General features: G+C 51.8%; 9 protein-coding genes across 9 annotated transcripts; 4 read left to right on the top strand and 5 right to left on the bottom strand.

Moving 5' to 3' along the window:
• Nucleotides 1-320: 320 nt before the first annotated feature.
• On the bottom strand, nucleotides 321-3770 carry PV05_09878 (uncharacterized protein). Its single transcript, XM_013456257.1, has 2 exons — nucleotides 2875-3770; nucleotides 321-2825 (listed from the first exon to the last, which is right to left on the bottom strand). The coding sequence occupies exons 1-2, from the start codon at nucleotides 3147-3149 to the stop codon at nucleotides 1361-1363; spliced, it is 1740 nt and encodes a 579-aa protein (XP_013311711.1). The 5' UTR covers nucleotides 3150-3770; the 3' UTR covers nucleotides 321-1360.
• A 1586-nt stretch (nucleotides 3771-5356) lies between these two features.
• On the top strand, nucleotides 5357-6237 carry PV05_09877 (uncharacterized protein; the record flags this gene model as incomplete). The annotated part of the gene is made up of 1 exon (XM_013456256.1): nucleotides 5357-6237. Exon 1 carries the CDS (start codon nucleotides 5596-5598, stop codon nucleotides 6235-6237), a length of 642 nt encoding a protein of 213 aa, XP_013311710.1. The 5' UTR covers nucleotides 5357-5595.
• Nucleotides 6238-6247: 10 nt separating this feature from the next.
• On the bottom strand, nucleotides 6248-8676 carry PV05_09876 (uncharacterized protein). The gene is made up of 3 exons (XM_013456255.1): nucleotides 8543-8676; nucleotides 8436-8487; nucleotides 6248-8263 (listed from the first exon to the last, which is right to left on the bottom strand). Exons 1-3 carry the CDS (start codon nucleotides 8563-8565, stop codon nucleotides 6401-6403), a joined length of 1938 nt encoding a protein of 645 aa, XP_013311709.1. The 5' UTR covers nucleotides 8566-8676; the 3' UTR covers nucleotides 6248-6400.
• A 186-nt stretch (nucleotides 8677-8862) lies between these two features.
• On the bottom strand, nucleotides 8863-11083 carry PV05_09875 (uncharacterized protein). Its single transcript, XM_013456254.1, has 4 exons — nucleotides 10198-11083; nucleotides 9858-10147; nucleotides 9690-9811; nucleotides 8863-9640 (listed from the first exon to the last, which is right to left on the bottom strand). The coding sequence occupies exons 1-4, from the start codon at nucleotides 10793-10795 to the stop codon at nucleotides 8950-8952; spliced, it is 1701 nt and encodes a 566-aa protein (XP_013311708.1). The 5' UTR covers nucleotides 10796-11083; the 3' UTR covers nucleotides 8863-8949.
• A 736-nt stretch (nucleotides 11084-11819) lies between these two features.
• Nucleotides 11820-15399, top strand: PV05_09874 (uncharacterized protein). Its single transcript, XM_013456253.1, has one exon. The coding sequence runs from the start codon at nucleotides 11915-11917 to the stop codon at nucleotides 14822-14824; it is 2910 nt and encodes a 969-aa protein (XP_013311707.1). The 5' UTR covers nucleotides 11820-11914; the 3' UTR covers nucleotides 14825-15399.
• A 1083-nt stretch (nucleotides 15400-16482) lies between these two features.
• Nucleotides 16483-18980, bottom strand: PV05_09873 (uncharacterized protein). The gene is made up of 4 exons (XM_013456252.1): nucleotides 18895-18980; nucleotides 17894-18841; nucleotides 17441-17841; nucleotides 16483-17387 (listed from the first exon to the last, which is right to left on the bottom strand). Exons 2-4 carry the CDS (start codon nucleotides 18445-18447, stop codon nucleotides 16996-16998), a joined length of 1347 nt encoding a protein of 448 aa, XP_013311706.1. The 5' UTR covers nucleotides 18448-18841; nucleotides 18895-18980; the 3' UTR covers nucleotides 16483-16995.
• Nucleotides 18981-19899: 919 nt separating this feature from the next.
• Nucleotides 19900-23013, bottom strand: PV05_09872 (6-phosphofructokinase subunit alpha). The gene has a single exon (XM_013456251.1). It carries the CDS (start codon nucleotides 22781-22783, stop codon nucleotides 20381-20383), a length of 2403 nt encoding a protein of 800 aa, XP_013311705.1. The 5' UTR covers nucleotides 22784-23013; the 3' UTR covers nucleotides 19900-20380.
• Nucleotides 23014-23306: 293 nt separating this feature from the next.
• PV05_09871 (uncharacterized protein) lies at nucleotides 23307-25483 on the top strand. The gene is made up of 2 exons (XM_013456250.1): nucleotides 23307-23723; nucleotides 23771-25483. Exons 1-2 carry the CDS (start codon nucleotides 23449-23451, stop codon nucleotides 25398-25400), a joined length of 1905 nt encoding a protein of 634 aa, XP_013311704.1. The 5' UTR covers nucleotides 23307-23448; the 3' UTR covers nucleotides 25401-25483.
• A 251-nt stretch (nucleotides 25484-25734) lies between these two features.
• Nucleotides 25735-27302, top strand: PV05_09870 (uncharacterized protein; the record flags this gene model as incomplete). The annotated part of the gene is made up of 5 exons (XM_013456249.1): nucleotides 25735-25740; nucleotides 25838-25858; nucleotides 25911-25925; nucleotides 26001-26151; nucleotides 26197-27302. The coding sequence occupies 5 exons, from the start codon at nucleotides 25735-25737 to the stop codon at nucleotides 27300-27302; spliced, it is 1299 nt and encodes a 432-aa protein (XP_013311703.1).
• Between the last annotated feature and the right edge of the window lie 91 nt (nucleotides 27303-27393).

Genomic DNA, 27393 nt, shown 5'->3' with positions numbered 1-27393 from the left:
TCGTAGGATAAGACACAAAACTTGGCAATATAACCACCTACCTAAGGTACGTACGCTGCCCGCGCAATAAACCTGGGGATAGTGAGAGAAGCCGACTTGACACGTCGCCGACGTCACCTTCTAGAGACTTTACTGTACCAGCAAGAGAAAAATTACTGCCGCTATATTTCCTCATAAGGCAAATTCACTCACCCAATTCGGCTGACCGCCTTTGTTTTGGATATTTGGGTATATATTTTCTTTTCCTAGTCACGTGCCAGTTCCCCAATTTCTCTTTCGCATTGTTATCCTCCTCCTCTCCTCTCCTCTCCTCTCCTCACCTCTCCCTTCCGATCCAGCCACACTCGCCTAAATGAAACCCACACTGCCCTGCCTGTGGCCCTTAACTTAACAAGCTTAACTGTTGCAGGCTAACTAAGTTAGTGAGGCCTAGTTAGTGCCTACCTGCAGGTGAGTGTGTCCCCAAAGTTTTAAGCCTAGTGAGCCTAGTGAGCCTCCCCCCCTCGGCGCGTTACTATTACTTAGGCACGTCGTGGCACAACTCGCACGCTTGGTCCGGCCGTGGCCTCATTCGTCAACCTGCACAAACATCTCTTCCCTTACACAACACCCACGCACCTTCATCCTGCGCAGTGATTCGACGCCGTCAAACAAGAACAAGAAACCCCAATCTGTCATCGCCCCCCTCGAAAGGACGGCGACTCCTGAACACATGACAGTCATGGGACGTGGGAGCTGATGCAGACGAGAACGTGCCACGCCCTCGTCCAACCCGAACCGAACCGCACCGCACCGCAATCCTCCTTGCACACACACACACACACCTGGCGCGTCTTCCTCCCGAGCCCTCCGAAGAGAGAGCACTGGCAGTAGTCCCCACAGGGAAAAGGAGAATACTGTGAGATTTTGTAGGTTTGTACTGAAACAAGACACGGTAAGAGGCACATATGACACATGCACGCAGGCAGGTAGCTAGGTAGATACTAGTGCCTAGGGGAAAAGAGGAACTGGACCAACATCTATACTCTGTACGCTCAAGGAAGCGTGTGGGCGAGCGTGATGCATTCTTTCACTTGCCGTACCAGACAAAAAAACATAGATGCTCGACTTCGGTCTCGGCTGCCCGCCCAAACCCACCGATGCAGCTTTTCTGAGCCCATGTAGTTTCCACATGAAAAGGTGCTCGCTCAAGAAGGCCAGCCAAATTTCCGAACAAGCGCTCTGCTGGACAGCCCATCTGGGATCCAGCACGCCGTGAACTCCGTACAACCATGCCCTATAAAACCCCCCAGGCTCCGTACAGACGGGTATCCAGCAACTATAAAATCGACAGGGCCATTCCCAATTCAGCCAGTATGCATTACTTGGTCGGCGTATTGTTGCAGTCCATCGATGAGCGAGTTGTACCATTGTTCTGGCCGTTCTGGCCGTTATGGTTCCTTCCCTTGCTCAGAATCGAATCGATGAGGTCCTGTGAGCACTTGTTCGCAACATTGTGACTGAGTGCAAGGTGTCCTCCGGGACTCGTCATCGCCGAAGAGCCATTCTTATCATCGCTTCTCTTCACATGATGCGGTAGCGTCATAGTGGAAGTGGCCGGCGTGGTAGGTCTCGAGGATGGTTTGTCCGGCGACGTCCCCATTCCATTGGGTACCAAGTACTCGCGCGAAGGTATCCTTTCCAGGTTCGACGTCCGTCGGGATACTGAATTCGATGGTGCTGGATTCGGAGTTCCAGTCCGCGACGGAATGATGGATTGGAATGATGCGGTCGAAGCACGAGACAAATTGCCTGGTGTGGGAATGTAATCTCGTTCCTTGGTCAGGTAGGGATGCTCCAGTAACTGCTTGGCTGTCCACCGTTCTTCGGGCACCCAACAGATCATATGCTGAGCCATGTCGAGGAACAACTCCTTTTCTTCTCCCCTGAGCCTTTGAATCGAAGAATCAAAAGATATCTCTTTGTCGATGTAGTCCGGATATTTGAACTTGCCGTCGTTGTCAAAATAATGGGACGACTTGGCTCCTCGCTTGAGGAACTCTACTGGCGGCGGGCCTAACAGCGCTATCATCAACCCCAGGTGCTTCTCTGGGCGGTAATGGCCCGGTCTCGTGTCCATGGCGTCAAATAGGCCAAAGGTCTCGAAAAGATCCCACAGCATCACCCCTAGATTCCATATGTCGGCAGGATACGACCAGCCAGCTTGTAATATGACCTCGGGGGCCATGAAGGCATTGGATTGGATTGGCTTGGTGTTTTTGCCGGTTCCCCACGCTGCTAGACCAATATCAGTGATCTTGGCGGATGCAATGACCACGTCTGTAGGAGCCTCGCCAAAGTCGCTGCATGATGTGTAGATGATTCGGCCATGAGAGTCTGGCATTTTTCGCGGCGACGGGTGATCGATTTCACGTTGCACAAACCGATCGAGAATGGTCGGGTCACCTAGACCCATCATGATGTTGTCTGCTTTGAGGTCGGTATGCACCACCCCACATTCTGTGTGGAGATAATCGAGACCTTTGAGAAGAGCGGGCAAGAGTTTGCGGAGTTTCTCAGAGTTGAAACGTCGACCGGGGAATTTCTCCATACATGCATCAATGGGTTCACGGAGGACGTCATAAACGATGCAAAGATGCTCGCCATGGCGATTCCTGATCTTGAAGGTGTCGCGCATAAATCGGATGTGGTTGTAGCCTGGATGATCAGGGTTGGCCGAAAAAAGCTTCTGTGCAATTTCGCGCCGGCCGTTCAGGAAGTCCTCGCTCAAGGTGTTGACGTTGATTTTGATGGTGACATATTTGTGGTTGCCAGCACTTTGCTCACTGTTTGCCGGTTAGTTGGACATCTGGAATTTAGATGCAGGACACATACGCATGCAGATCCCGGGCGAGCCAGACTGTTGCAGTCATGCCAAAGCCCAACTTCACACATAACTTATACCGGTCATTCAAGACTTCACCTAAGCGAACCGGATAGAAATTATCCGCGTTGTATTTGGGCAGAGTTTCCTCTTCGATTTGCTTGTGGCCGGAGATGGTGTCTGGTTGAGGATGCGGCGAATTTCCTCTGCCGTGTACCAGGTCGCTCAGAGATTGTCGGTTCGTGTGGCTACGTACCCGTTTGAGCATGTTGGGCCGCATCGGCATTTTGAGGCGTTAGTTGCTGAGGGGAGAGGGGCAAAAAGAGAGAGAGAGAGAAGTCCTATAGACAATGGTCAGGCTGTTCCATTCTCTCTTCAAGCTCGACTCATTGAAGGAAAGCCCTGTCGGCCTCGATGATGTCGTTATTTTTAAGTGAGGCTGGGATGCTGAGCGTCTAGCGTAGGATGGCACGGAAGATTCGGCTGGTCCGGGCGACGTCAGATCGGCGTCTGGGAGCGATGAATTAACTAAGCGAGCACACACCGGCTTAGGGTTGCAAAATTTGACCGCCCGCGATCAGGCCGTGGGATCCTGAAAAAGCGTGTACTGTGTAAAAAGGCTTGAGGCGCGCCGGAGGATGACACTTTGTTGATTATATCGGTCGCAGGGCTGGGCAGATTGTGCAGATCACAGGACGGACGTTTCGTATAAAATGACTCGCGGCAGAAACAAGGGGCGGAAACCCGGATTGGCTTGGAGAAGAACAAGTCAAGGATGGGTGACAGCGAGGAGATGAGAGCACGCCTCTTACGTGACCTTGGAAAGATGAAAGTGGTGTTATGGATAGAGAGGAAGGGATTTGGTTGGAAGATGGAAAGAACATGCAGGAGACGAGACGGAGGCACCTGGTCGAGGTTGGAACTTGGAGGGGCGAACGGGTGGTCAGTGGTCAGTTGTTAGTACTAATTAAGTGGTCACTGGTGGTGGCCACACACTGCCCGCGGGTGCTGCCCAGGCATTACGATTTGTGCGCTGCAAATAATAACGCAAGAGTGCGCACGTGATGATTACTGATAAGAAGCCAGCGGCTATATACATAGTCACGTGACAGAACCTGCGTGCCTCACCTAAGGTGCGCAGCGATGTACCTTGCCACGTGCTTGCGTAGGAAACTCTTTATTAGAGGGCCTTTCCTGCGAACGCCCAGCAAGCCTAACTTAGGTAGCACCTAGGGTCGTTGCCTTACGGCTTACCTAGGCAGCGCTTAGTGCCCTAACTCACACCTCGCCGTCTCACTTACAGCCACTCAGATAGACACGCTGCTGTTTGAGCAAACTCATCTCAGCCGGCGTGGACGGAGGCCTGTCCACGATGCTGTGGCCCATCTAACCTTTTCTCTACCCATGTCGCGATCAGCTGTACGGAGTATTTGTCCATGAAATGTCTCCATCGATTCCAAGGATGGCGCCGGCCCGGGCGAAAGGAAGATCCATCATCCCATACGGAGTACCTACAATCCCAATACCTGAACTACCAGATAAGCCAGATAAGTACACTCGGTACGGAGTACCGCCATCTACAGTAGCTAGGAAGCCAAGCAGGATCAGTCCATCCACGTCCATCGTCCATCGCCTTTCGTCGGTCTTGGTCTGGCTCAACTTCCAGGACTTCCAGAACCTCCTACCTCCTACCCATCGGGTTCCATATTTTCTCCTGCTTTCGCGCCATTTCCCCCCCTTGTCTGCTTCTCCGGATCTCTTCGGCTTCTACACACTGCACAGTTACATCGGGATGCCACGATCGCATAATAATGAGGATTAGAAATGCGGCTACTCGGATCGAGCTATACCCCCCAGCGAAGAAACAAAAATAGTAGTATTTTCCAGTCCTGCCAAATTGAATACTTGTGGTCCATCGATTCATCCATGGCCGATCGCAAACATGCCATAGATAAGGCTGGGCAACAAGGCCAAGAAGTACGTTGAGGGATGCAAGGCCACTGCAGTATATTGACCTCGCTGCTCCGAGGTGACTGGTGACTGTACGTGATATCACCAAGCAGCGTTATCATTTCATCAAAACTGCAAAACGAAAATCGACGACGGAGGTTCTAATTGCTCCGAATACTTAAAAACAAAAGAAACAACCATCCTTTTTCCAGTCCTCCGGTTCAGGCCCGGTCCTCTGCAGCTGAGATAGGGAGGGTGGGTTCGTTCACACAAATCCCTGACCGCTACGGTGACCCCTCCTGCATTCCAATTGGCTGCCCCATCTACATTGCATTTGCAGCAAGTCCCCGGTTCCAAGGCAATCCCGGTGTGCCCATTACTAGGTAAAGTACCTTATGTACGGATATGTAAGTGTGATAGCTCGTAAGAGTTACCTAGGTAGCCTACCACAGTACCACCGATGGTACAGTCTACTCCGGTATTGCTCGTCCGCCATCAACCACCTAGGTAAGGTCCGATGCCTAAACCCTCCAAAGCGAAGATCATTTCATAACCGTGCAAACCGCACATCTTCCGACTCCGGCGCACCGGCTTGCCACTCGATTAAAAAGGTTTGCCATCGTACGAGTACCGCATTTACGGATCCTCCGTAGGTCGTTCCCAGATCCCCCATCGGACGTCTCTCAAACCCATACTGGACAGTCTGGGACCCGTCTGCGGCGCAACTCACCTCACCTCACCTACGTACACAGTAGTACGTACGTAGTACCGTCGCAGTCGCAATGGCCATTCTCCGATATCTAGAATACTACCTCGCGCGCCTACTCTACAATTCAAAGGGTCGCGACGCGAAACTCTTCACCAACAATGCCACCCTCTTCGCCAATGTCCCTAAGAACATCGAACTCACCTCTCCCGACGTCGGCCCCTCCGGCTCCCATTTGGGCATCGAGCATAGCGCGCTCGGCGCGAGCAGATTCCCGGAACTCTCATGGTCGTTGGCTCCCGACGCAGACATCTCCCACTCCGACATCAAAGAGTATATCCTGCTCTGCGAAGACCCCGACGCGCCGCTCCCCATCGTGCCCAACCATGGCATGTACTACGCCATCCCACCAGCGAAAACGCACATTGGTCCAGAAGATCTGCAAGTCGATACGGCAAGGCAAGCTGGTGAGGCAAAGTGGCTGAAAGGCGGGTTCCGGTTGGGCAAGAATATCCGAGGAACCATCTACGGTGGACCCCGACCACCAGTAGGCCACGGCGAGCATAGATACTTCTTCCAGGTAATTGCGTTGAGGGAGAAACTGGATCTCGAGAAGATGAAGCCCGTGGCAACAAAAGCTGAATTGCAGGAAGCAATCAGAGGCAAGATCCTTGGGTATGGCATTTGGATCGGGATTTTCGAGCACAAATGGGAGTAGAGTTTGGCTTCTTGTTTCGCGTCGGATGGTTCAAATTCAGCCTACATATGCCGTTGGGGCCTTGTTCTCCAATGGTCTGGGAGAGAAGCAGTATTCAATACCCGAGACGTGTTCAAGTCTGCTGCAATATCAATACACACTAGTCATACAAAAACCTCTTCCTTCACAGATTTCCGAGCGTGTTATCAGCCCATATGGACGAAAAAATATCGTCATCCACAGGCCAACCAAACTCGGTCAACATAGGGTCATCCAGGAAAGTGGAATAATCCGGCTTGGCCGGAGCTGGCGTTGTAGCCTCGGGCAGAACGTTGCCATTCGAAACGATGCCGTTCTCACTGGGAGGAGGATCATTTCGAGCGTCAGTGATAGGAGGCGGATAGACGCCCATAAAGGCCCCAAACTCTTCTCGCCACCAGACGATACCGTCAAGGACAATACTTCCAGACAATCGACTTCTGATCCGCAGCGCAACTGTTTCCGTGCCGTTTGATTTGCGGAAGACCCTGGTGCTGTTCCATAACTGAGTCAAAGCGACTCCACTCCTTGCAGGAACATCGTCATTCTGCAACGACATTCGCTTGTGCAGGCTTATCCCAAGGAAGAGTGCAGTCTTAGCTCTCTCGACATTGATGTAGCGGGAGAATGAGGTCTTGAGCAGTCGGAGCAGTGTGTGGCAAGGCACCATCAGACCATGGTAAAAAAAGATGGGAGCGGCTGGAAGGCAAATCTGCCCTGTTCTGTCGAGATGGTCGAAAGACTCGATCACTTGACAGCACGTCATACATAAGTCGTAAAGAGACGTTGGATCCTGTGTCGCCGGAGATTTGTAGAGGTTGTATGCCAATATACTTTGAGTTGAGAGTTGAACATAAAGGCGATCGAGGTCCGATGCAGACTCTAGACCTACACCGGCAATCTGGGCTTGGAATACATTTAGGAGCGTGTCCAACGACCGTTCTTGCTCGGCAGACATGACTCGCAAGCCATTCTGCGACACTGCAATGGAACCCCTTGTCACCACGTCCTGAAGTTTGAGCTCGAATTTCAGCCGGGGGGACATGTTCTGGAACAACGCTCTTCTTTGTTCGAGGTCGTAAGGGATATCGAGGATTGGTGTTGCCGGCATTCCTTTAGCTACGCAGGAGCGCTGGTAGATGAGCGTGCAGTAGCCCCAAGTCTCAGCCCGCTTCTTCATTTCTTCCTCATTCAACCTCAGGCGGACTTTGCTGAACTCTTGACCCGACGACGGTAGATGTAATCCTAACTGCATAGCCATGTGCAAGAGTGCGGCACTCATGGGGAAAATCAAATCTTGTCCTGTGCTGGCTTTAGGGAATGGCCAATACAGGAGAAGCAACCACGCTTGCACAGTTTGTAATGAGCCGTTACAGTTGACCGACAGCAGAGCCATCTTATGAATCTTGGGTGGGAGGACTCCGAGCAATGTAGGATTGTTGGGACATGTACGACAGCCAACTCCGACGATCGCCCAGAAGAGGAACGGTGAAAGAGCATAACATGCGTTTGGTGTCATTGAGGGCTCGAGGATGGGCATGAGACTTGCGTATTCCCGGAAGTATGTTTGGAACAGTGCGTCAATATCTTTGGCGTCGATAGTCTGGCCCTCTAGAGACCTTGGTAGGGTTCCTGTAGTTGGTTGATCACGTGGAAGGCTTTCCGGAGTCTGCAAAGTCTCGGCAGCCTGAGAGAAAGAACGGAAAGAGACTGGGGCGATGGCTGCATCTCTGAAGAAAGGCGCCACTGATGCTAGCCGGCTCTCACTCTCGGCATTCCGATGGTCATTAGAATTGACGGCAGTCCATGTTGGTTCTGGCAAGGCGGAAGTGTCGCGCTGGGCGGAAGAGTTGAGTTGTTCCTGTAATTCATCTGTGCGGAGTTCGAGTTCAGATATTCGCTTGCGTTTGTGCTCTCTTTTGAACGGCTCCGAGATGGTGCATTGTCTGCTCATCTTCCGGCATCGTGAGCAAGGATTGTCTGGATCCAGGTATGCATCACATTTGGCCTAGACGGCAGAATGTCAGCGGGGAACACGCGTAGAACCTCAAAGGGTTGATGTAGTCTGGCTCGCACGATCAAATAACATCTCAAAACCAGTGGTTGCTGTCGTATGGTGATCGAGAACAGCCAAACACCGTTGCGGGCACACTCAATTTGGTGCATCGATGGTAACTTGCCTTTTGCTGCCGACATTCCGTACATGCTCGTTTGACCTGCTTGCCATCTCCCCTATTAAAATAGTCAGCGAGATACACTAGGTGAGGACCGAATAGCCAAGACTGACTGAGGCGTTGTATGTGCGCTCATCTTGGGTATTACTGCACTGGATCACCCGTTACGCACTGTCAAAAGCATGATACGTAGTATGTCTTGCGCGCATCAAGGATTTGTGAAAGAGTTGGAAAGCGGAAGGGCTGGAGACACGGGTACAAGCCCGGATCGGAAGGAAGGCACTAGCCGTTAGTTTCACGAGAGGTGCGGACAATTAGCCTCCTTGTCCCAAGGCATGTTAGCCGAGGAGCCGGATTAACTGTACGTCCGGTTCCCGACAGGTGTGACCACTCTCGAAGTTGTTCGGAAGACTGAACGCTCTTCATACACGCGACCTTGATTCAGGTATACAAAGGGCTAGATATGACAGAAAATGGGCCAAATACCCCTGTATCATGTGCGGTCGGATTGTGGGCCCTGTCATCTCTTCAAATCTTCTGTGGCTCTGACCATCTCCCAGCACTGCTTCCATTCCCTTTCCAACTTGCTGTGCCACAAAAACTTCGCCAGCACCCCTCTGATAGATCCCCATTGACAGTCTCGACTCGCCGCGAGTTTGTATAGGATCCCATTTTGTATTTGCTCCAGTCTGCCTCGTCTTGCTGCATTGGCCGTGACCAGAGCCAGCCAAGTCCAGAGCTCCTCATAACCGGCTTCCTCCACCATGTCTGACCGAAAGGTGTCAGCGAGGTCTAGCACTGTGCTTTGGTAGACTGCACAGCGACATGACCAATTCAATATATTGGCATGACAAAGAAAAAGCGCTTTGGAAATTGACCTCTCCAACATTGCGTGGCTGGATGCTAGCCTCATAGCTTCAGCATTGTTCGCCCGGGGATCGAAGCCCGCTAAAAAAGCCTCATCGCTGTCGGATCGGTCGACGACCCCTCGATCAATGCAGGACGTCCACTTGACGGTCTTCCCAAGCACTGAAATGAGCTGGGGCGAAAGCTGGTCGCTAATGGACCTGAATCCAGGTGGTAGGGCAGCAATCATCTTCGCCACCGTCTTTGAGGATGGCCGTTCCCAATGATTCAATGCACACATCGTCGTCGGTGCACTCTGCGATGAGACGCTGTCCCCGAACAAGAGCAACGCATTCGATTCGGCCCTAGAATTTCAGTCAGACAATGTTGAGCATGACACAATGCTAGACCTACCACGATACAAAAGTTCGCAGGACACCAGCATAATGCATTTCGACAGACGTCGGAATGGCCTTTTCCATTCTTCGAAGGCCGTCTAAGTGCGCACGGTAGGCTTCAGATTCTGCAAAAACGTTCTTGGAAAGTTAATTGGAGGGTCTCTCAACAAAGTGATGCACGTACGTCAATGATCATGAGGAATACTGTGGACAGCATAACGGCTTCGTCGACCAGCCCTGAGCTCAACTTTGTTCTGATGCCTGCCAGTGCCTGACCTTTGTGATATAGGGACACATTGGACAGGCGCCCTTGGAAGTTTTGTCCTGCTGCTTTGAAGCTCGTGATGAGTGCAATTATAGATTCGAAGAGTTCTACGTTCTGTAAAGCCGAATGGAAAACATCCCTAATGAGGGGATTGTTTTTGGTCTGGTGTTTTAACCCAGGTCTCTGTGAGGGTGCCCAACCGTGGAGATCTGTAACATGTCAGAGGCGGAGAGTCTATAGCTACACAGTGGCAACTCACATTGCTCCATCGCTGCAATCACATCATCGCCTTGCGGAACTGGCAGAGTGTCGAGGGGATCGAATAGGGGAGACTTGAGGTGTCTTGGAAGCCTCATATCGGAGAGCGTCTTAACGTCCAGCCGAGTCTCCATGCCATTGCTCCCTGGGCACAAATCACTTCCTGAGTCCGACTGCCAATGACTCCCGCTCGATGACTTTCTCTGTTGTGGGCAAATTGCTAGTGATTCTGAGTTGCTGCTTGTTACAGATTCGCGTCCAAATGTATTGCTATATTCGTTAACGAATATAAGCGCGATTTTAGGCTGTTCGCCGATAACAGGATCCTCTTGAACGAATGATTCCTCCTGGATATCCTGACTCGTGCGCTTTTTCGAAACGTTGTCCGAAGCAGAGGATGCATCAGGCGAAGCGTCCTGGTGGTCCGATTCGACGTGCGCTTGCTCGGGCGCGGCAGTCGGAGGAAGTTGTCTTTTGCGCCAGTATGCCACACGGGCGGCATGCGCCCTAGCCTCAGAGTGTTGTAACTCTTGTAGTCGGCGCTTGTTGGGCCTTGGCTTTGTGAAAGTAGACAAGTCGTAGTTGACCAGAGTCGCCATGGTTCCATAGGACGATGAAAGCCTGATATTGGCCTCCAATGGACTCAGGCGAGGGAGTCAACAATTGAATTTGATCGATTGTTTCAGAGAAGCGTGTCTGGTATCTGAAAGACGATGCTAATGGAGTGGCGAGCTCGTGTTAAAGAAGAGATTGCCAGAACCAAGAGCATCTGCTTGATTCCGCTTTACTCAGGATGACAGTAGGTTTTCGATTTTGTGAGAGCGTCACCGGAGGCGCGACTGAAAGGGCGATTCTTGCAAACCTGTACCCTGTACACGAGATTCGTACATTCGGCTCGAGTTAAGTGTTACGCTACTTCGATTACTAAGAGGTGGGCGGAGGATAAAATAGTGGTATCGGCAAGGATCGTAGCACAAGTCAGTCCACCCCCCGGGGACTTGTTGTTGGCCACTCGGGGGCCACTGGCTTGTGAACATCACTAAGCCCTAGCTTAGTGAATCTCAGCCCATTCGCTAGCCCCAAGCGAGCAGCGGTTCCGATGCCCAGAGGACTAGAGGGCAGAGGCACGCAGCGTTGATCGTTGGCAAGCTGCTCGTGTGCGCTTCGTCCAATTTGTCGATACAGCCTCAAAACTTCTTTTCTTATAAGGTACTTGCTCTCGATCCCCCATACTGTCAAGAAGACGGGCGCCGAGGGACTTACCAAGGGCCGATCTAAATCAATCTGGTCACGTTACATCGTCCTCCGTCAGTCAACGGCGAGATAGGGAGTTGTCGTCGGTTGGGATCCCTCCTGGGGATGACTAGCGACAGCCAGAAACAGGGAACGATCATTTATGAGGAAGTCGGTCAACGCTGAAGCCAATATCGCTGAACGAGAGACCCCAACCTTGTAAAGAGTATCGGTACCATAGTACCACAGTGGTCACGTGAATAGTCTTCTGCAGTAACCAATCAAGAGCCGGTAACGTCGGAGCGGAGCGTCGGTGGGTTTCATGGCCGACAATCTACAACTTTTTTTCCTGCGGCGATGAAAGTTGAAGAATATCGCTCGATGGTCATGCCTCTATCGTAGAATTTTCACAATGAATGTCCTGTGTCAACGCCAATGTGCATAAGATATGATCGACACGGTACATTACTTTTCCATCTGACAACATGGATATCCACCGGTGCAGATTCGTCAAGCATCCTGCAGAACCCATCCATGCCCTCGCTTTCTCCCACTCTTCCTCTCCGAAGGAAAAGACTCCCTCCGATTTACGCCTTGCACTTGGCCGTGGTAATGGAGATGTGGAAATTTGGAATCCACAAAACGGCCACTGGGTGCAGGAAGTAATCCTCAAGGGCAGAAAGGACAGCATAATCGAGCAGCTGGCATGGACTCGGGACCTGGTTGTGGAAGAAGGCGCTGATGGCTCAAAATTTTCACATGGCCCCTTACGTCTATTCAGCTCTTCTGGCTCAAAGTCGATCATCGAATGGGATATATGCTCGGGCGCTCCAAAAAGACAAACAGAAGGGAATTTTGGAGACATATGGTGCTTTGCAGCGCAACCGCAAATTGAGAATCCGGCAAAGGCTAAAGGGCTGGAGAGTGGGACGTCTTCGCAATTGCTGGCCGCGGGTTGTGGCAGTGGGACAGTCATCCTCTTTTCTACTGAAGATGATGATTTACGCTACCTGCGACCGCTCCTGACGCCACCGGTAAAGAAGCCCAGGGTTGTCAGTATCACATGGCGAGATCGCAATACCGTAGTCGCTGGTTATGAAGACAGCGCCATACGAGTAATCGATGTACGCAGCAGGACGGCAATTCGCAATATGAGTCTGGGTAAGCCTGCTGATGGAGATCACACAATCGTTTGGACTGTCAAGTGTCTTCCTGACGGAACCATCATCTCCGGTGACTCGACTGGAGAATTGAAAATATGGGACGCTCAGAATTACTCTCTGGTTCAGAGGCTGAAGTCACACACTCATGATATCATCGACCTCGCCATGAGTGCGACTGGCGACACCATCTTTTCGTTTGGCGTGGACAGAAGGACCGTCAGTTACAAGGCAGTGGCCAGCCATGCAGGCAGCAAAAAATTGAGATGGGCCGAGGTATCTCACCGGAGATACCATCGCCACGATGTGAAATGTTCGGCAACATTTGAAAGCAAGGATCTCAGCGTCTTGGTTTCAGGTGGTATGGATTGCAGACCGGTTGTTGTGCCAATCCGAAAGATGCAAACAGAAACTCATCGCACACTATCGCATCTCCCGCAGCGGCCGGTAATCGCATCATCCCCAGCCGCCAGACTATTCATTTCGTGGTGGGATCGGGAGATTGTGGTCTACCAAGTTCGAAAGCCACGGAATTCAGCAGACAGCACTTTTGACTTCGATGACTCTGCAGGTTCTGCGTATGAGACCTTGACCCGACTGATACTTCAGGGCGACGAGAACATCCAGGATGCGCAAATTTCTGCCGACGGTCAGTTCATCGCTGCAGCGACCATCAACACGGTGAAATTGTTTCAGCTACGGAAGACACAAGCCGTAGGACGACCGTGCGTTCGCACGAGGCAGATCGAGTTGCCATCCACGGTTGTCAGGCTAGGTGCCAGACGAACAGGCTTTTCTCCAGACGGTAAATGGCTTTATACCATCCGTAAAGATAACACTGTCGCCTTGAACAAAATTGTGCCTTCGAAGGACGCGAAAGAACGACCCACTGTCCACGAGAAGACCGTCAAGCTATACCGAACATCTCGCAACGCTCCGGAATCAGCGCTGGGGACGTATCGCCAAACCATCAGTCATGTGGCCTTCTCCAGCGACAGCCGCGTTCTCGCGGTCTCGGACCTCTCGGGTGCTATCGACACGTGGCTTCTCGAAGGGCATGAAGACCTGGACTTCATCGAGACGGTAGAGCTCGATAACGACCATTCCTCTGACTCTTCTTCCAGTTCGTCAGACGACGAAGATGAAGACGAGTCCCCTGTGATCCACGCGCAAAAGTGGATTCGAAATCCCTCGGGTTCTCGTCTTCCTCGACTCGACTCTTCCATTCTCGCATTGACATTCCGGCCGTCACCAAAAATTTCACTGTCGAACCCCGCCGACGGCAATCGCGGCCTGCACGCTACGCGTCACACTGCTCAACCGGTTGCTCACGAACTACCTTCCTCGGACGAAAAGCTCATCGCCGTCACTGCGACCCACCAACTCGTTGAATTTGACGTTTTGAACTGCAGACTGAGCGACTGGTCAAGACGCAACCCCTCGAAATATCTGCCACACGCATTCACCCGGCTCAAAGACCGCGTTGTAGGCTGTTTCTGGGACTGCACTGACCGGACCACACGCGGTGAGCGGCTCTGGCTGTACGGCTTGAACTGGCTGTTCATGCTCGATGTGTCGCAAGACCTTCAATATCAGGCAACGAAAGTGGAGAAGGTCGGCACACTGGGCCGGTACGATGTGCTAGACCCCGTATCTCCTGCTGACGGCAAGCAAGGGCCCAAGGCTGCGCTCGAAAGGTCCAACGGTCAAACTCAAGATCATGGAGGTCAGACCAAGAAGAAGCGTAAACGCAATACAGGCGCAGGCGACGCAATACCCGTGCACGAACGGGGCACCGGCCTGGGTAGTGCGATGCTTAAGTACAAGACGGATCTCGGTGACGCGGACGTGATTGAAATGGACTTTGACGTCGATATGGATCAGAACACGGATGCGGAGGTGGACGATGAGGACGGAGATGACATGCTTGCACTCATGAGACGTGGCGAAGATCAGGACCAAAACCAGGATGCGAAGGCCTTCTCCTCCATGGAAGGACAACAGTCACTGACGAACACGCACAGCTCTCGACCACTGCACTGGAGTACATTTGCCTACCGTGGGATTCTGGGGATTGGCGTGATTGGACCTGCACCGCCAGCAGCAGACGAGTCAACCGAGAGTGGAGAGAAGAACCAGAATCTTGAAGTCGTCATTGTGGAGCGGGACATTTATGAACTTGTCCAGAAGGCTCCATATGGCAGAATCGACGCTGGACAGGATTGGGAGACTTGAGTCTTGAGCTTTGAGCTTATGAGCATGAAGCCGGGAAATGGAACTGGAACGGGAGCTGAGCGTCCTGTCACTGCAACCGGCAGAGAGAGCCCACTCAGTCAAGTCCACTAGTTAGGACATCCTGGTCTTTCAGAGCCGGAACCAATCTACCAAGTACTTAGGTGGGTACCTACGGTAGTTACGTACCTAGATGGGCGCAGGCTCGTGAAAAAGGGTTTGGTCGATTTCGGTCGATTTGGTTCAAGACACGATCACCGCCGAGCTCTTGATACGCCACATCGTGGCCACATGTTGAGCCCGTTTCATGAAAAAAAAAAAAGTTACCAGGTAATGGTCTTTCCTGGTCTTGCAGAGGGATATTCGAATCCCCGGCCAGCGATGGCATCCCATTGAGGCGAAGCGACACGGTCATTTCTGTGTCTATGGAACATGTTGAGAATTTTTAAGGCGCCGCGAGCAACATCACGTCTGAACTCGATCCCCAGCGAGGCGGATTGGATTGGATTGGATTGGATTGAATTGGATTCCTTATACTCCGTACGCAAGAAGAAAAGAAGCAAACGTCGTGCGAGAACACGCAAGGCTAGAACCAGCTCGCTCACGCTCACTTTCGTTTTTGCACTATGCTTTTGCATCTGATGACCTAGTAATGTCTCTCGGTTCTCCGGGCGCCACCTACTGTAGAGGCGGAAGGGACTTGATCATGGATCTGTTCTTCACGACCCATGAGCGCGGTCGCAAGGTGTCTTCAGCAGCCGCAGCAGCAGCCAAATGCCAGAATCCATGTCAAAAGTAAATATTGTGCAAAGGTTCCAAGGTATCCGTACCTCCGGGAGTCCTGTGTACATAAGAATCGCTCGTTAGGTACCTATAGGTACATAGACGGACGGCCCAAACGTTGGATGCAATGGCCAAGCGACGTGATACGTTGCCACTTGATGGGAATAAGCAGTGTTGAGCGGGCATACGTAGTAAGCAATGGCATTAGGGATACAGCCTACCCCCAAGGCACCTAGGTACGTAAGTACAGCCAGCCAGCCTAGTAGCCTACGGTAGTCGATCTGGTCCAACAAGTACAGTCTGAAGTCCATCAACAACTACTACGAGTAGTGTCATACTTTGTAGTACTAGGTACCTAGGTAAGGTATCGTGGACTTGGAGTCCAAGAGGGGAGGGCGACGTAAGCCAGATGTTTGCGGTGTGAAGTTTGAACTACCTTATCACAGTACTCGTACGCAGAGGTGACTATCACAGAGTGAGAGTAACTCGTAATGAGATCCACTCCCTCCCTCCCTCCCTTATGGGGTGGCCACCTAGCAAGGCTAAGTGCTAGCATCTAAGCATCCAAGATGGGGCGGGCGACGTGGGCGACGTGGGCGACGACTCGTGACAGGAGAGGCACGAGAGCGTAGATCATGTGGATCGTCGCTGTCCGCGCAATGAGATACCTGGGCAGGTGGACCTAGGTCAGCCTATTTCTTTCACGGAAAACTGTCAAGAACTGCTCTGTTGAGCTTGTCCTTCAGCACAAGACTCCTTGATCGGAACCACTACAGATACGAAGCATCGGGGGCAAAGGGGCGTCGACTGTCCTCATGTGTACGTGGGTATAGTGACACATAGCTGTTAGCCCTAGCAGGAATCAATGAATGATACAACGACATGATACGATCGCACGATTTCATTCGTATAGCTGCAACCAGTCCTCATCTTTCTACTCAAGGCTGTGAACATCAAAGTCACCTCGTCGTCCTCTGCTGGCTGTTTCCCGGTCTTTTGGGAAATAGTCAAATCACCCCATCTCAAACATCAAAGTCCGGTGAACGCCAATGCTTCGGACAAAACAACCTGTGCGCGTACTGGCTTCAAAGGCTCCAGTGGACTGTAAACCGACAAAAACCGCTGCTGGTGACGGCCTGACTAAGGCGGAAATCCAAGATGAGAACTCCGGAGATGATATGCAGATAGCCAGGCCCGTGCAAAATATAGTAAACTGTTGATTTTGGTTCCGCATGCATGAGATGCTAGTAATCACGCTGTACGCCCGAGTGCGTGCATATATAATAGTTCCAGTAAATCTTCCGTAGGTAGTATAAAGTGGTATCATCGAAGGAGACGTAAAACCATAATCGTGCAAGACATGGAAGGTGCTGAGAGTCGCAACAGCAGGCCTACCGGGGGCCAGAGTGGTCCATTTGCTGGTGGCTCGACCATTGGACAGCAGCTTCCTGCTGTCTCTCGGCAGGCGTCTTGACTTCGTCGCTTCGTTGAGGGCTGACGGCTCCCGGCATGGAGTGGATCATTTCCTTAGCCAGCGAGCTTGCGACATAACTTCGGAGTTCTCGCTCTTCTCTTTCATCTTCACGCATCAGTTGTGTCCTCACTGATTTCTCCATATTGTCTCTTCTGATTTTGCGGATCTCGTGCATGATCCACAGCAAGACTTCTTCTGTACATCGAGTCCTCGGCAAGTTATAGCGCGAGTTGCGGACATATCGTCGTGTGACATCGGTGGCGCCGTCGTTGGAGAAGGCGATACAGTAGGCGATCTTTCGGTTCCAGCCTGGACACGAGTCAGCATCAGGTCGCTTCGACCGATTGAGAGGTATTGCTCACCTTCTGTATACACCCGAGGAGTATCCCAAAGCTCTTCACAAGGATCCACATGGATCCATCTCCGCTGCTGCTCGCTGTAGATCTCGGTCCAGACATGATCTTCACTGTTCCAGACCCATCTCACTCTAGCCCCGGCAGCACGACACAGCATGCTGAAGCAGTTGGCGAACTCTCCAGCCCGACCTCTCTGCGTCTCGAGCAACGTCCAGACGTCAGTATAGCGAGGGAATCTCTCAAAGGCCGAACACGCTTGGTTTGTACACCGGTATAGTTCGACTCGTGTGGCTCCACGAGCCACCTCGTCTGGTGTGGGCGGCGTTTGTCCTTGAGCCAGGGTGGCACCATGACACCGTGTGCAAGGAGGATTGTTGACCCATGTGAAGAAAGACCGCTTGAACCATCTAGAGAGAAATGTCAGAACCGGACACAACATTTGGACCCAGGTTGCCCTACCTGAGCAATGACCTGATGACGCAGTCTTGGTAGCCCCATTCCGGTTTACTACCGTCGTTCTTAGACTCGGCCATGACTTTCATGAGGCTATGTTCCTCCTCAGCTTCTGCATATATTCTGTCGATTGGCACGTGGGTCAGAGCATCGTCGAGCAGACCAGGGTTTTCATATTTGGTAGGCGTCATGGACAAGGTGATTAGGAGATTGCGGAACTTGAGAGAAGCGGCGTCTTGAGGAGGACATGGTACTATAGGGTGGCTGCGGAAGGAGGTGTATGTAGGAGGATGTTGTTGTTGTTGTTGCTGCTGCTGCTGCTGCAGTTGTTGCGAACGGGAAGACTGTATAGAGTTTGGAGAGTGTGGGATTTGCGACGCTGATGAATGTGATGATGTTCTAGGCGCAAGATGAGGAGAAGCAGATCGAGGTGTTCGGGCTTGTTCTTCGAGTTCGTTTAGTCTTCTTGTGCGTAACAATTGTTCAAATTGTTTTGTGAGATCTGCGGCACTGAAGTCGAACTCGTCGTCGAGGGTGCGCGGGCGATTGTTGTCCGCCATGACCGCCAAATCTTTCCTCCAGTGGCACTCAGGGTCTATCAGGTAGGAAGAGCAGATGGATTATCCTAAGAGGAGTCGTTCGAGAAGAGGAAGTAAAGGAAGCCAGGGCGTGGTCTAGTCGAGTTCAGAGTTGAGTCTTGAGAGCGCGGGAGAAGTGATTGGCGCAGCCGCGGAGCACAGCCCGAGTCTTGAGTTGCCTCGCCACAGTTCGGCCGCAAATGAAAGCAGGCTTAGTGAAGGAGCGGCGCTCTGGCAGGATATATGGGAGCAAAACAACCCAGGACGACGGTGGTAGTGGGAGTAGAAAGAACGGCCAGAGTGAGGTGGTGTAGTAGGGTGGTAGATGGCGACGATGAGGATTGTGATTGTGAGGATTGGCGCAGGTGTACGTGGACTGGCAAGATTGCGTGAGCGGGCACACAATAGGGAGGAGAGAGAGTGGGTTACCTGGAGGTAGCAAACAGACAGGCAATTGGGTCGAAGACTCAAAGCCCCATGCAAGCCTGGCTCCCTGGAGGGAAGAACGGCGAGAGAGTCGACGTGGCCTGGGAGTCTGGTTCGTGCTGACGACGCCAGGGCAGATGTGCCGCTTTGCCTTTCTTTAGCCCGCCATGCCTGCCCGCGCCGCGCGTCCCTCTTGCGCCCTTTGGGCCTCGCGGGCTGCTGGCTTGGTGAAGGTCTACGCAAACCGCCTCTGGGGGGAGTGTCGGCCTGATTGCCACCCAATCACTGAGTCCAGATCTACCGAGGGCCAGTGATTTATTTTCCGATTCTAATGCCCCGTTCTCGATTTCGATATATTGAAAAAGTGGCAGATACCTTAAGGTACAGTAGGTAGGTACCTGGTATGCGCCTAGAAGACTGCTCTGGTTCTCGTGGTGGTGCCGTCAACTTTGGTCCTTATTCCAGGTATAGCATCGCCTAACAACTCTTCGCTTATGCCCTCGCCTGCCTGCTCCAAGTGTCCAGAGATCTCGAGGTAGCGAGGGAGCAGGGTACTCCGTAAGTCAGCTGGCATCGGCTGGTCAGAATCGAACAAGTGCCAAGAGAAATGATGGAGTGGGAAAGTACTGTGACTGTGTGAGTAGGGGCCACCGGGGCCAAGAAGAGAGCCGCATCAGCCTGTTGCTTTCTGGGAATGCCCGGCAGTGGACGGTTCGTTAAAAGGGGGCTCCACGACACTCCCAATCCATGAACGCGCGTTATACTGCGTGACTGTTTACGGATACTCGTTCCTTTGTCTCCATCAGCAGCGATTCAGACCTCCTTCCTCTGGCTTCGGCTGTCACATTGGTGCTTCTACCATTGGTTCCGCCATCGGTTCTGCAACTCCCTCACCGCTTGGCCTCACGTGGAAGACGTATGTCACGTGCATGCGCGATGCTGGTGTCACGACGTTGCCGCTTCCAAATAAAACTCGCTAGTCAAGACTCGTCTGACAAAAGATTGGACGCTGATTCTCACCAATACCTTAGTGGTATCCTGGATAATCCTTTCTGTCAGACACCTGCATTTGAACTTGCTGCAAGATCTGGTTACAGATTCCTTTCTATCCGAATTGTTTCACCAACGACACTGCAACCACACCGCCATCCCCAGAATCCCAAATCCCACTCCGGCTCTTCCAATCTCCCGTTCCTGACACTGATAGAGCCTCATATCCAGACTATTCCTATTCAACTACCGCGCCGTCTCGCCAAACTCGCTAGAGATTTCCTGGCTTAGCAAAAGAAGTGCTAGACCTACATAGGACATAAAGGAAAGAAAGGACTACTATGTACATAGTAGTCTGGAGCGGAGAAAGTCTTTCGGATCGAAACGACTCTTGTGAATTACGATAGAAATAGACGCTCGCTCTGATCACCGGTCAAGTCGCCCTGTTCAGCACCTTTATAAGGAGACCCCCAAACTCCAGCCTCCTCCTTTGTTGTCTTTACTCTTCGTCTCTCTCCTTCGGCTTCGGGAGCATACCTCTACGGAGATCACCTGAGAGCGGCTTCCCGCACTCCCCACAGCAATCCCTCAACTTTGGCCGTCCGCTGAGGATGTCGACCGTATCCTTCATCGGCATCCAGAATTCATTCTTTGGTCGTCGGTCTTGCCAGTCCGTCGCGTTGGCCTCCAGGCCCGTCTCTCCACCCATGGGCGTGAACACGACCTCCGACCCTTGAATACCAATGACTGCCACAGAGAGTGGATCGTCGACAATCGCAGCCTTGGACTTGCCTGTAAATCTATCCTCAATATGTTGCATACACTTGATCGCCATCCGGAGGGCTCTTATCCGATCCATAGGCGAAGGTTTACCCCCTTGTTGATAGTGTCCAGGCACTGCTGATCGAGACTCGAACCGTCCTCTGGCTTCTTCTTTGATCATGTCTGCGATGATCTGTGTGGTATAGGTTTGACTGGCCTTTTCGTTACGAAGAATGATTTTGCCTGCTCGAGATGCGCCTTGGTCGTTGGCGAAATTTTCTCGCAGGAATTCTATGTCTCGGGCGATCATGTGAATGTTGATGCCTTCTTCGGGGATGTACACGGCCAGTGCGCCGACTGAAAGGCCAGCCATGGTTGCTAGATACCCTGATCGACCACCATGTGTCTCAATGACAAACACTCTCCGTCTGGACGACGACGCTGATTGTCTGATGGCATCGCAGAAATTGATCAATGTGTTTAGACACGTGTCGCTGCCAAGTGAATATTCAGTCCCGGGGACATTGTTCGATACTGTTGCAGGCAGAACGATCAGAGGAATCTTAAACGCTGGATACTCATGCCGGGCTTTTCTGATTTCGCTTGCTGCGGTGAAAGCTTCAAATCCGCCAATCAGGAGCATCGCATCGAATTTATATCTTTCAAAGCACTCTGCAGTCGTCTTGATGTCGGCACTGGGCAGTCCACGGTTTGTGCCGATTTCTGAACCGCCCTCGTTCACCCATGGGTCTACATCAATCCATTTGCATTCGCGGACGGATCCGACGGGTTTGTCGTCGTGGTGACGCTGTAGACCTGGGAAGCCATTATGAATGGCGATGGGAGTGTGGCCTCTTGTCAGACAGTATGCCACAGCCGCTCGAGTGGCAGGGTTCATCCCACCAGAAGGAGCTCCAACATGGACGATGGCGATACGCATTCTCTTCTCTTCGGGAAGTCGTAATTTAGGATGGTCGGTGGAAGTGGTGATCATGTAGCTATTGTAGTATTCTTTGAACTCGACGTCCCGCAGTTGCATGGCTTTATCGAAATCTTTGGCCTGAATGGCGGCAGTGACTGACTTGGTCAAGGCAACAGCTTCCATAAGGTTGGATCTCTCGATCTTGTTTTCTCGGATGGTAATGACAGGTGTGGGAGTATCAGGCGTAGCCTCCAGCACGGCATTCACAGCCTCAACACCTTGTAGAGTTGACAACCATCTGTCGTAGAAGCAGGCTGATCCTCCTCGTTGGGTATGCCCAAGGACCGTAACTCTTGTATCCAACTTGAGCTTGTGTGAGAGAAGATCCTTGACTTGATTCGCCGTGATTTTCTTCAAGTTCTCGTCGTGGGCACCCTCAGCGATTATGACGATGGATCTCCTCTTGCCTCTTGACCGATGCATTTTGATGATGTCGCACATTTGATCTTCCCAACCAACTCGAGGAGGTTTCTCAGGGATGAAGACAAAGTCAGCGCCTGTAGCTATCGAAGCCATCAGTGCCAACCAACCACAGTGCCGACCCATGACCTCGATCACGAAACCGCGTTGATGGGAAGCTGCAGTGTCGAAAACGTCGTCAACGGCAGAACAAATTCGTTCGAGGGAGGAGTAGCAGCCGATCGTGGCATCAGTCCCCGACATATCGTTATCGATGGACCCGACCAATCCGACAATGTTCAGGTGTTTGTAGGGCTCGATTTGTTCTTGTGTGAGTTCTGCAGTCTCGACCAGCTCTTTGATCAGCCCAGGCCATTCGGCTCTGAATTTGTCTGCGCCGGTCAGACTACCATCACCACCACAAATGACCAAGGCGTCAATGCCCCGGAGGATCATGTTCTTGGCTGCTTTGAGTCTCCCCCATCTCTCCATGAAAGGCATGCATCTTGCAGTGCCAATCAGGGTACCACCTCGAGACAACCATCCTCTGACGTCTTCCCACTTCATTTCTTTGATCAGATCGCCGCCTTGGACCAGACCCTCGTAACCTTCAAAGATTGCGTAGGCCTCACAGCCCATGTGGATAGACATGCGAACCACAGCGCGAACAGCTCCATTCATGCCAGGAGAGTCACCTCCACTCGTCATGACACCAATCCTCCGCCTTTTTGGGACGGGAGCTTGACCTTGCTCAGCCATGGTGGTGAACAGGACGTCAGCCGCAGAGGAGAGACACGGTAGGAGAGCGTGGACAGGAAGGGTACCGAGGAACGACGAAGGGACTTCGGACGGTGAAGGAAGAATACTTGTAAGATATGTCGTGCAGGAGAATAGAGGGCGAAACCGAGGAGCCTTTCGCAGGCAAAGAAAAGCTCCTCTAGAAAGAAAAAAGGATGCAAGATGAAGATAGAATGAGGGTTGGACGTTGTTTTTGCAGCGAAATTCTGGTGGTACAAGCTGAGCCGAAGCAAAAAAGATGCTTGAGGCCGCCCACGTCATTGGGCGATAGCGAGCCATGAGATCGGCGTCCGGGCCTTTAACTGGTCCATTCTTAGTTAAGTGAGGGAAGCTCCAGTTAAAGAACCGATGCCTGGCTCGGTGGGTTTTTGGGCATGGTGATCCCCCTCTCGGCTATCTTCCTTTTTGTGGCTCAAAGCACGTGAAGGTGCATGACATTGCTCTCAGCGCCCAGGCTTGCATCGCTCTGGCTCTCCAATCAAAGCTATCTTTCGCCATGATCAAAAGCAATATCAGTACGATGAGATACGCATCAAGATAACGGCTTGACCTATTGCCAAATCCTTCGCGTCATCTGCCCATCATGTTCGTATCTGAGGGATAACAGATTTATCAAGCATTACGACATGTCCCAATCAACATCCATCAGCCTTCTCATCCCCTCTGAGGCATCCCTGACTTCCGAAGATCTCCAATCTCAAATTCAACGCGTTGTCGTGCAGAAAGGTCATTTTCGTCATGTGACTGAACGTTCCTTGTTAGCCGAAATCCAGGGCAAAGCCCCTGCTGCGGACAGAGATACCGACGGCGTAGATGGGCCCGGAGCTGAAGAGGATGAGTCTCCTCAGAAGCGTCAGGAACGTCTATGGAAGCGCAGGGAGGAAATGATAGAGCGCTTAAGGTGAGTCGCTCGTCAATTCGATCCCACAGCCCAATTAACATTCATAGCTATGCTCAAAATGAAATCCTATGTGCATTGGACTTTGTGTCATTGCTCATCTCTAAACAATGGGTGCCAGCCCAAAACTCTATGTCTCCGGCGTTGAAGGAGGCCGTCCCCGTAGGCACGCTGGCTGGACGCGTTTTAAGGAACAAGCCAGTTCCCCCGCCGGTGAGACGTCAGCTCGCTTCCACCTCACAGGGTTGGAGATCGGAGGGTTTTCGGTCTGCATCAGAGAAGCTATTGTCGGCGTCAAATCGACTGAGAGAAGATGCGGAACGAGAAGCAGAATATTGGGCACAAATTGCCAAGCTCACGACACAAGGGTGGGCAGTGTCAAGGCTCCCTCGTGATCGTAAAGCAATCGGAGTGCATTTTGGGTTTCCTCAATCCGCACCCCAATTCCGGGACAAAGGCTTCGCTCTGCTCCGGCAACTTGATGATGGGAGGGTAACCTTGGACGGGCAATCTGCACAGCGGAGGCGCAAAGCCTTGGGAGTCTTCGTTATTCGGCACAACAGCAAGACCGGTTTCTTCCATTTCAAGACGCACAAAAGTGGCCAAACGGAAGAAATCAGCCAACAAACTACTGAAATGCGTGACTCACTTTTCGAGGAAGAGCTGTTCTACGAAATCTGTCGAGAAGCACGAATAGTGGCAAATCAAGGGATCAATACTCGTGCCCAGGCAGTGGAAATCAATGTTGGAAGTGACTGTCAGCTCTCTTTGGTGTACGACCACGGTCTGGAGACAGAAACATCAACGAACCCAGACGACAATCTGATAGCCGAATTCGTTGCCGTTTCCCTACGGCTATTGTTGAACGCTGCTCACGAACAGAATCTGATCAGGAAGTCACAAAAAGCGCCTGCGATGACGCTCAAACCTCGCCATCATCTCGAATATGCATTGATACGACCTGTCCTCGCTCATCTCAGACACCGGGCTGAAGCTGCTGCTTTTTGGAATTCCTGCCAAACAATGATTCACCCTTTCAAGCAAGCTGGCTTACCCGTTGCAATTGAGATTGAGAAATCAAGCACCGCCTTCTTTCAAGGGTTAAATATCGACGCATCTGGTACAATTCTCTCTGAGCTGATGGCTCCCGCTAAGACTGGCTTCAAAATCAGCCTGACAGAAGGCAAGGAATTTGAGATTGTCCTGGCCACGTTTCTAGGACCACCTCTCTTCGGTTCACGTTACGAGACTTCTGCCGTCGAATTTGCCTTCTCAAAGACACGCATCTCCCGACAGGACACCAGAGAGGCTGCCTTACTATCTACAAGACACGTGTTGATGTTAGATCTTGTCACGCATGCCGAAGCTCTGTCAAGACAGGCTTCCATTCCCTCGGATGCTGAAAAGGGTAATTCCAGGAAATGGGTCGTGTCCCAGCCACACAATGGAGAGCTAGGTCTCTTTGATACAGGAGCACCGATCAAAAAGGTGGTTCTATCGGTGCAGGCCGAAGCGATTGTGATGCAAGTCAGGAATTTGCGACAAGGGTCTTCCCCTAAGCGAGAAATATGGTCATGGACATCTGGGGGATGCTCAACGACAGGAGGACTCGAGGGTACAGTCGAAGCTCGCACAACGTTCGATGAAGCTCTCACCAAAATCTTGAAAGATGGTCTATGAGAGAAGCCCATACAGTAGTACTTGCAGAACCTTTCTGGAGTTATGAATCAATTACTCCTCGTAACTGTGAAGGCTGGCACAAGATTCATTGGTATTTGCTTTACGTAGAGCCAATAGAATAGTTCCGCGAATAAGCGTGCACAAACATTGTTCCACCATGTCCATCAAGGAACTTCTGTAATACCTGACCGGATTCATCCTCGCACTTCCTCTTCCTTCCAAACATCTACCATTATTACTGTGTCTGCGGATATTCCTTCGCCTGGAACGAACGTCTCGCCAGAGTCCAAGATGACGACCAGGTATCGCGTTGAATGTACGTCATGGACCCTAGATGGAGGTATGCATTTGTCGCTGACCGACTTTAGACGCATTAAAGGCAAGTCATAAGCTCCCAGCTTTGGGACCGCACACTTCTGACAGCCATGAGTGTATAGACCCACCGTAGAGATCAGCTGGTGAGTCAATCCTGCTGACTGCCACGACGCTGGACTGACGACTGGTAAACAGATCGAATGGATCAAAGTGAGTGAGGTGGCAGAAACAAGGCCATCCATCTGTGCAAAGCATCTTCCTATGGCTACTCACTCACTTATATAGGGTCTATTGGCCGTGCCCTTCGTTCTCAATTCACAGCCAGCCGTTGAGTACGACGAGACCAACACGCAAAGTCTGGACACAATGGCGAGGTCGGCCCGACAGAGATACGCGGAGATTTTTCGAGATGTAGAGGATTTGATCCTGGATCAGAGTGAGTTTGTCAAGGCAGACATGGATATAGTCTGAATGTGCGCAGTCAACCACCAAGGCACGCAGAACACAAGATCCAAGCTTAGTATGCTTGTGCCGACCATCTCGACCTTCTTCACACCCCTTGCGCTAGAGGACGCCTTCAACTACCAGGATTCGATACGAGCGATCTCATCACGGCGTTTCGTTGCACCATCATTCAATGATATACGATTAATCCTCAACACTGCTCAGATAATGGCCATGTTGCAACCGAAACCGTACCGCTCACTCAAGGCGAAGCCATCTCCCGGATTGGAACTGCTGACGTTCGATGGTGATGTGACACTTTACGAGGACGGCGCATCCCTTCACTCACCAGAAGCGAACCCGGTCATCCATCGCCTGCTACATTTCCTCGCCCGAGATGTCCGAATCGGCATTGTCACAGCGGCCGGGTACATGCAACCGCAGCACTACTACAATCGTCTGTCCGGCCTGCTTGTGGCAATCAATGAATCTGCGGACTTAACATCCACACAGAAGTCCAATCTGATCATCATGGGGGGAGAATCGAACTTCCTCCTGGCGTTTGACGAAAAGGCAGAACACTGCTTGCGATACGTTCATCGACGAGAATGGGTCCTCGATGCCATGAAGAATTGGTCCGAGCCTGAGATACAATCACTCCTGGATGTGGCAGAGGCTGCGTTCCACTCGTGCATCCGGACCCTCCACTTGCAGGCCAAAGTACTGCGGAAAGAACGAGCTGTCGGCATCTATGCTGCAGACCAATCAAAGAAATTGACTCGGGAGCAATTGGAAGAGACTGTCTTGGTTGTACAGCAAGTGGTGGAGTCTACCATGACCAGCTCCAGGCCTGACGAGCCGCCTGCACACACGAGTATACCATTTACTGTCTTCAATGGCGGAGCAGATGTCTTCTGCGACATTGGCGACAAGTCGCTGGGAGTGCAAGCATGTCAGGAATGGTTCGGTGGGATCTTGCCATCTCGCACCCTTCATGTGGGTGATCAATTCTTGAGTGGTGGTGGGAATGATTTCAAAGCGAGAAGTGCGTGTTGCTGTGCTTGGATTGCTAGTCCGGCTGAGACGGTGTCATTGTTGGATGAGATGATAGCATTGGGCGATGACAGACCAGGATCAACGTAGGGACAGTGAATACAATACCGTGGCTTGAACTTCAATCCAAGAGTGATAGATGAACAGGCGGGCTGTTAATGTATCTCTCGTACTCCGTACC

The sequence above is a fragment of the Exophiala xenobiotica genome (assembly GCF_000835505.1).
Source record: "Exophiala xenobiotica strain CBS 118157 unplaced genomic scaffold supercont1.6, whole genome shotgun sequence".
Lineage (NCBI taxonomy): Eukaryota > Fungi > Ascomycota > Eurotiomycetes > Chaetothyriales > Herpotrichiellaceae > Exophiala > Exophiala xenobiotica.
Note: the sequence above shows the minus strand (reverse complement) of the source record. Positions and strands in the feature narration are given on the sequence as shown.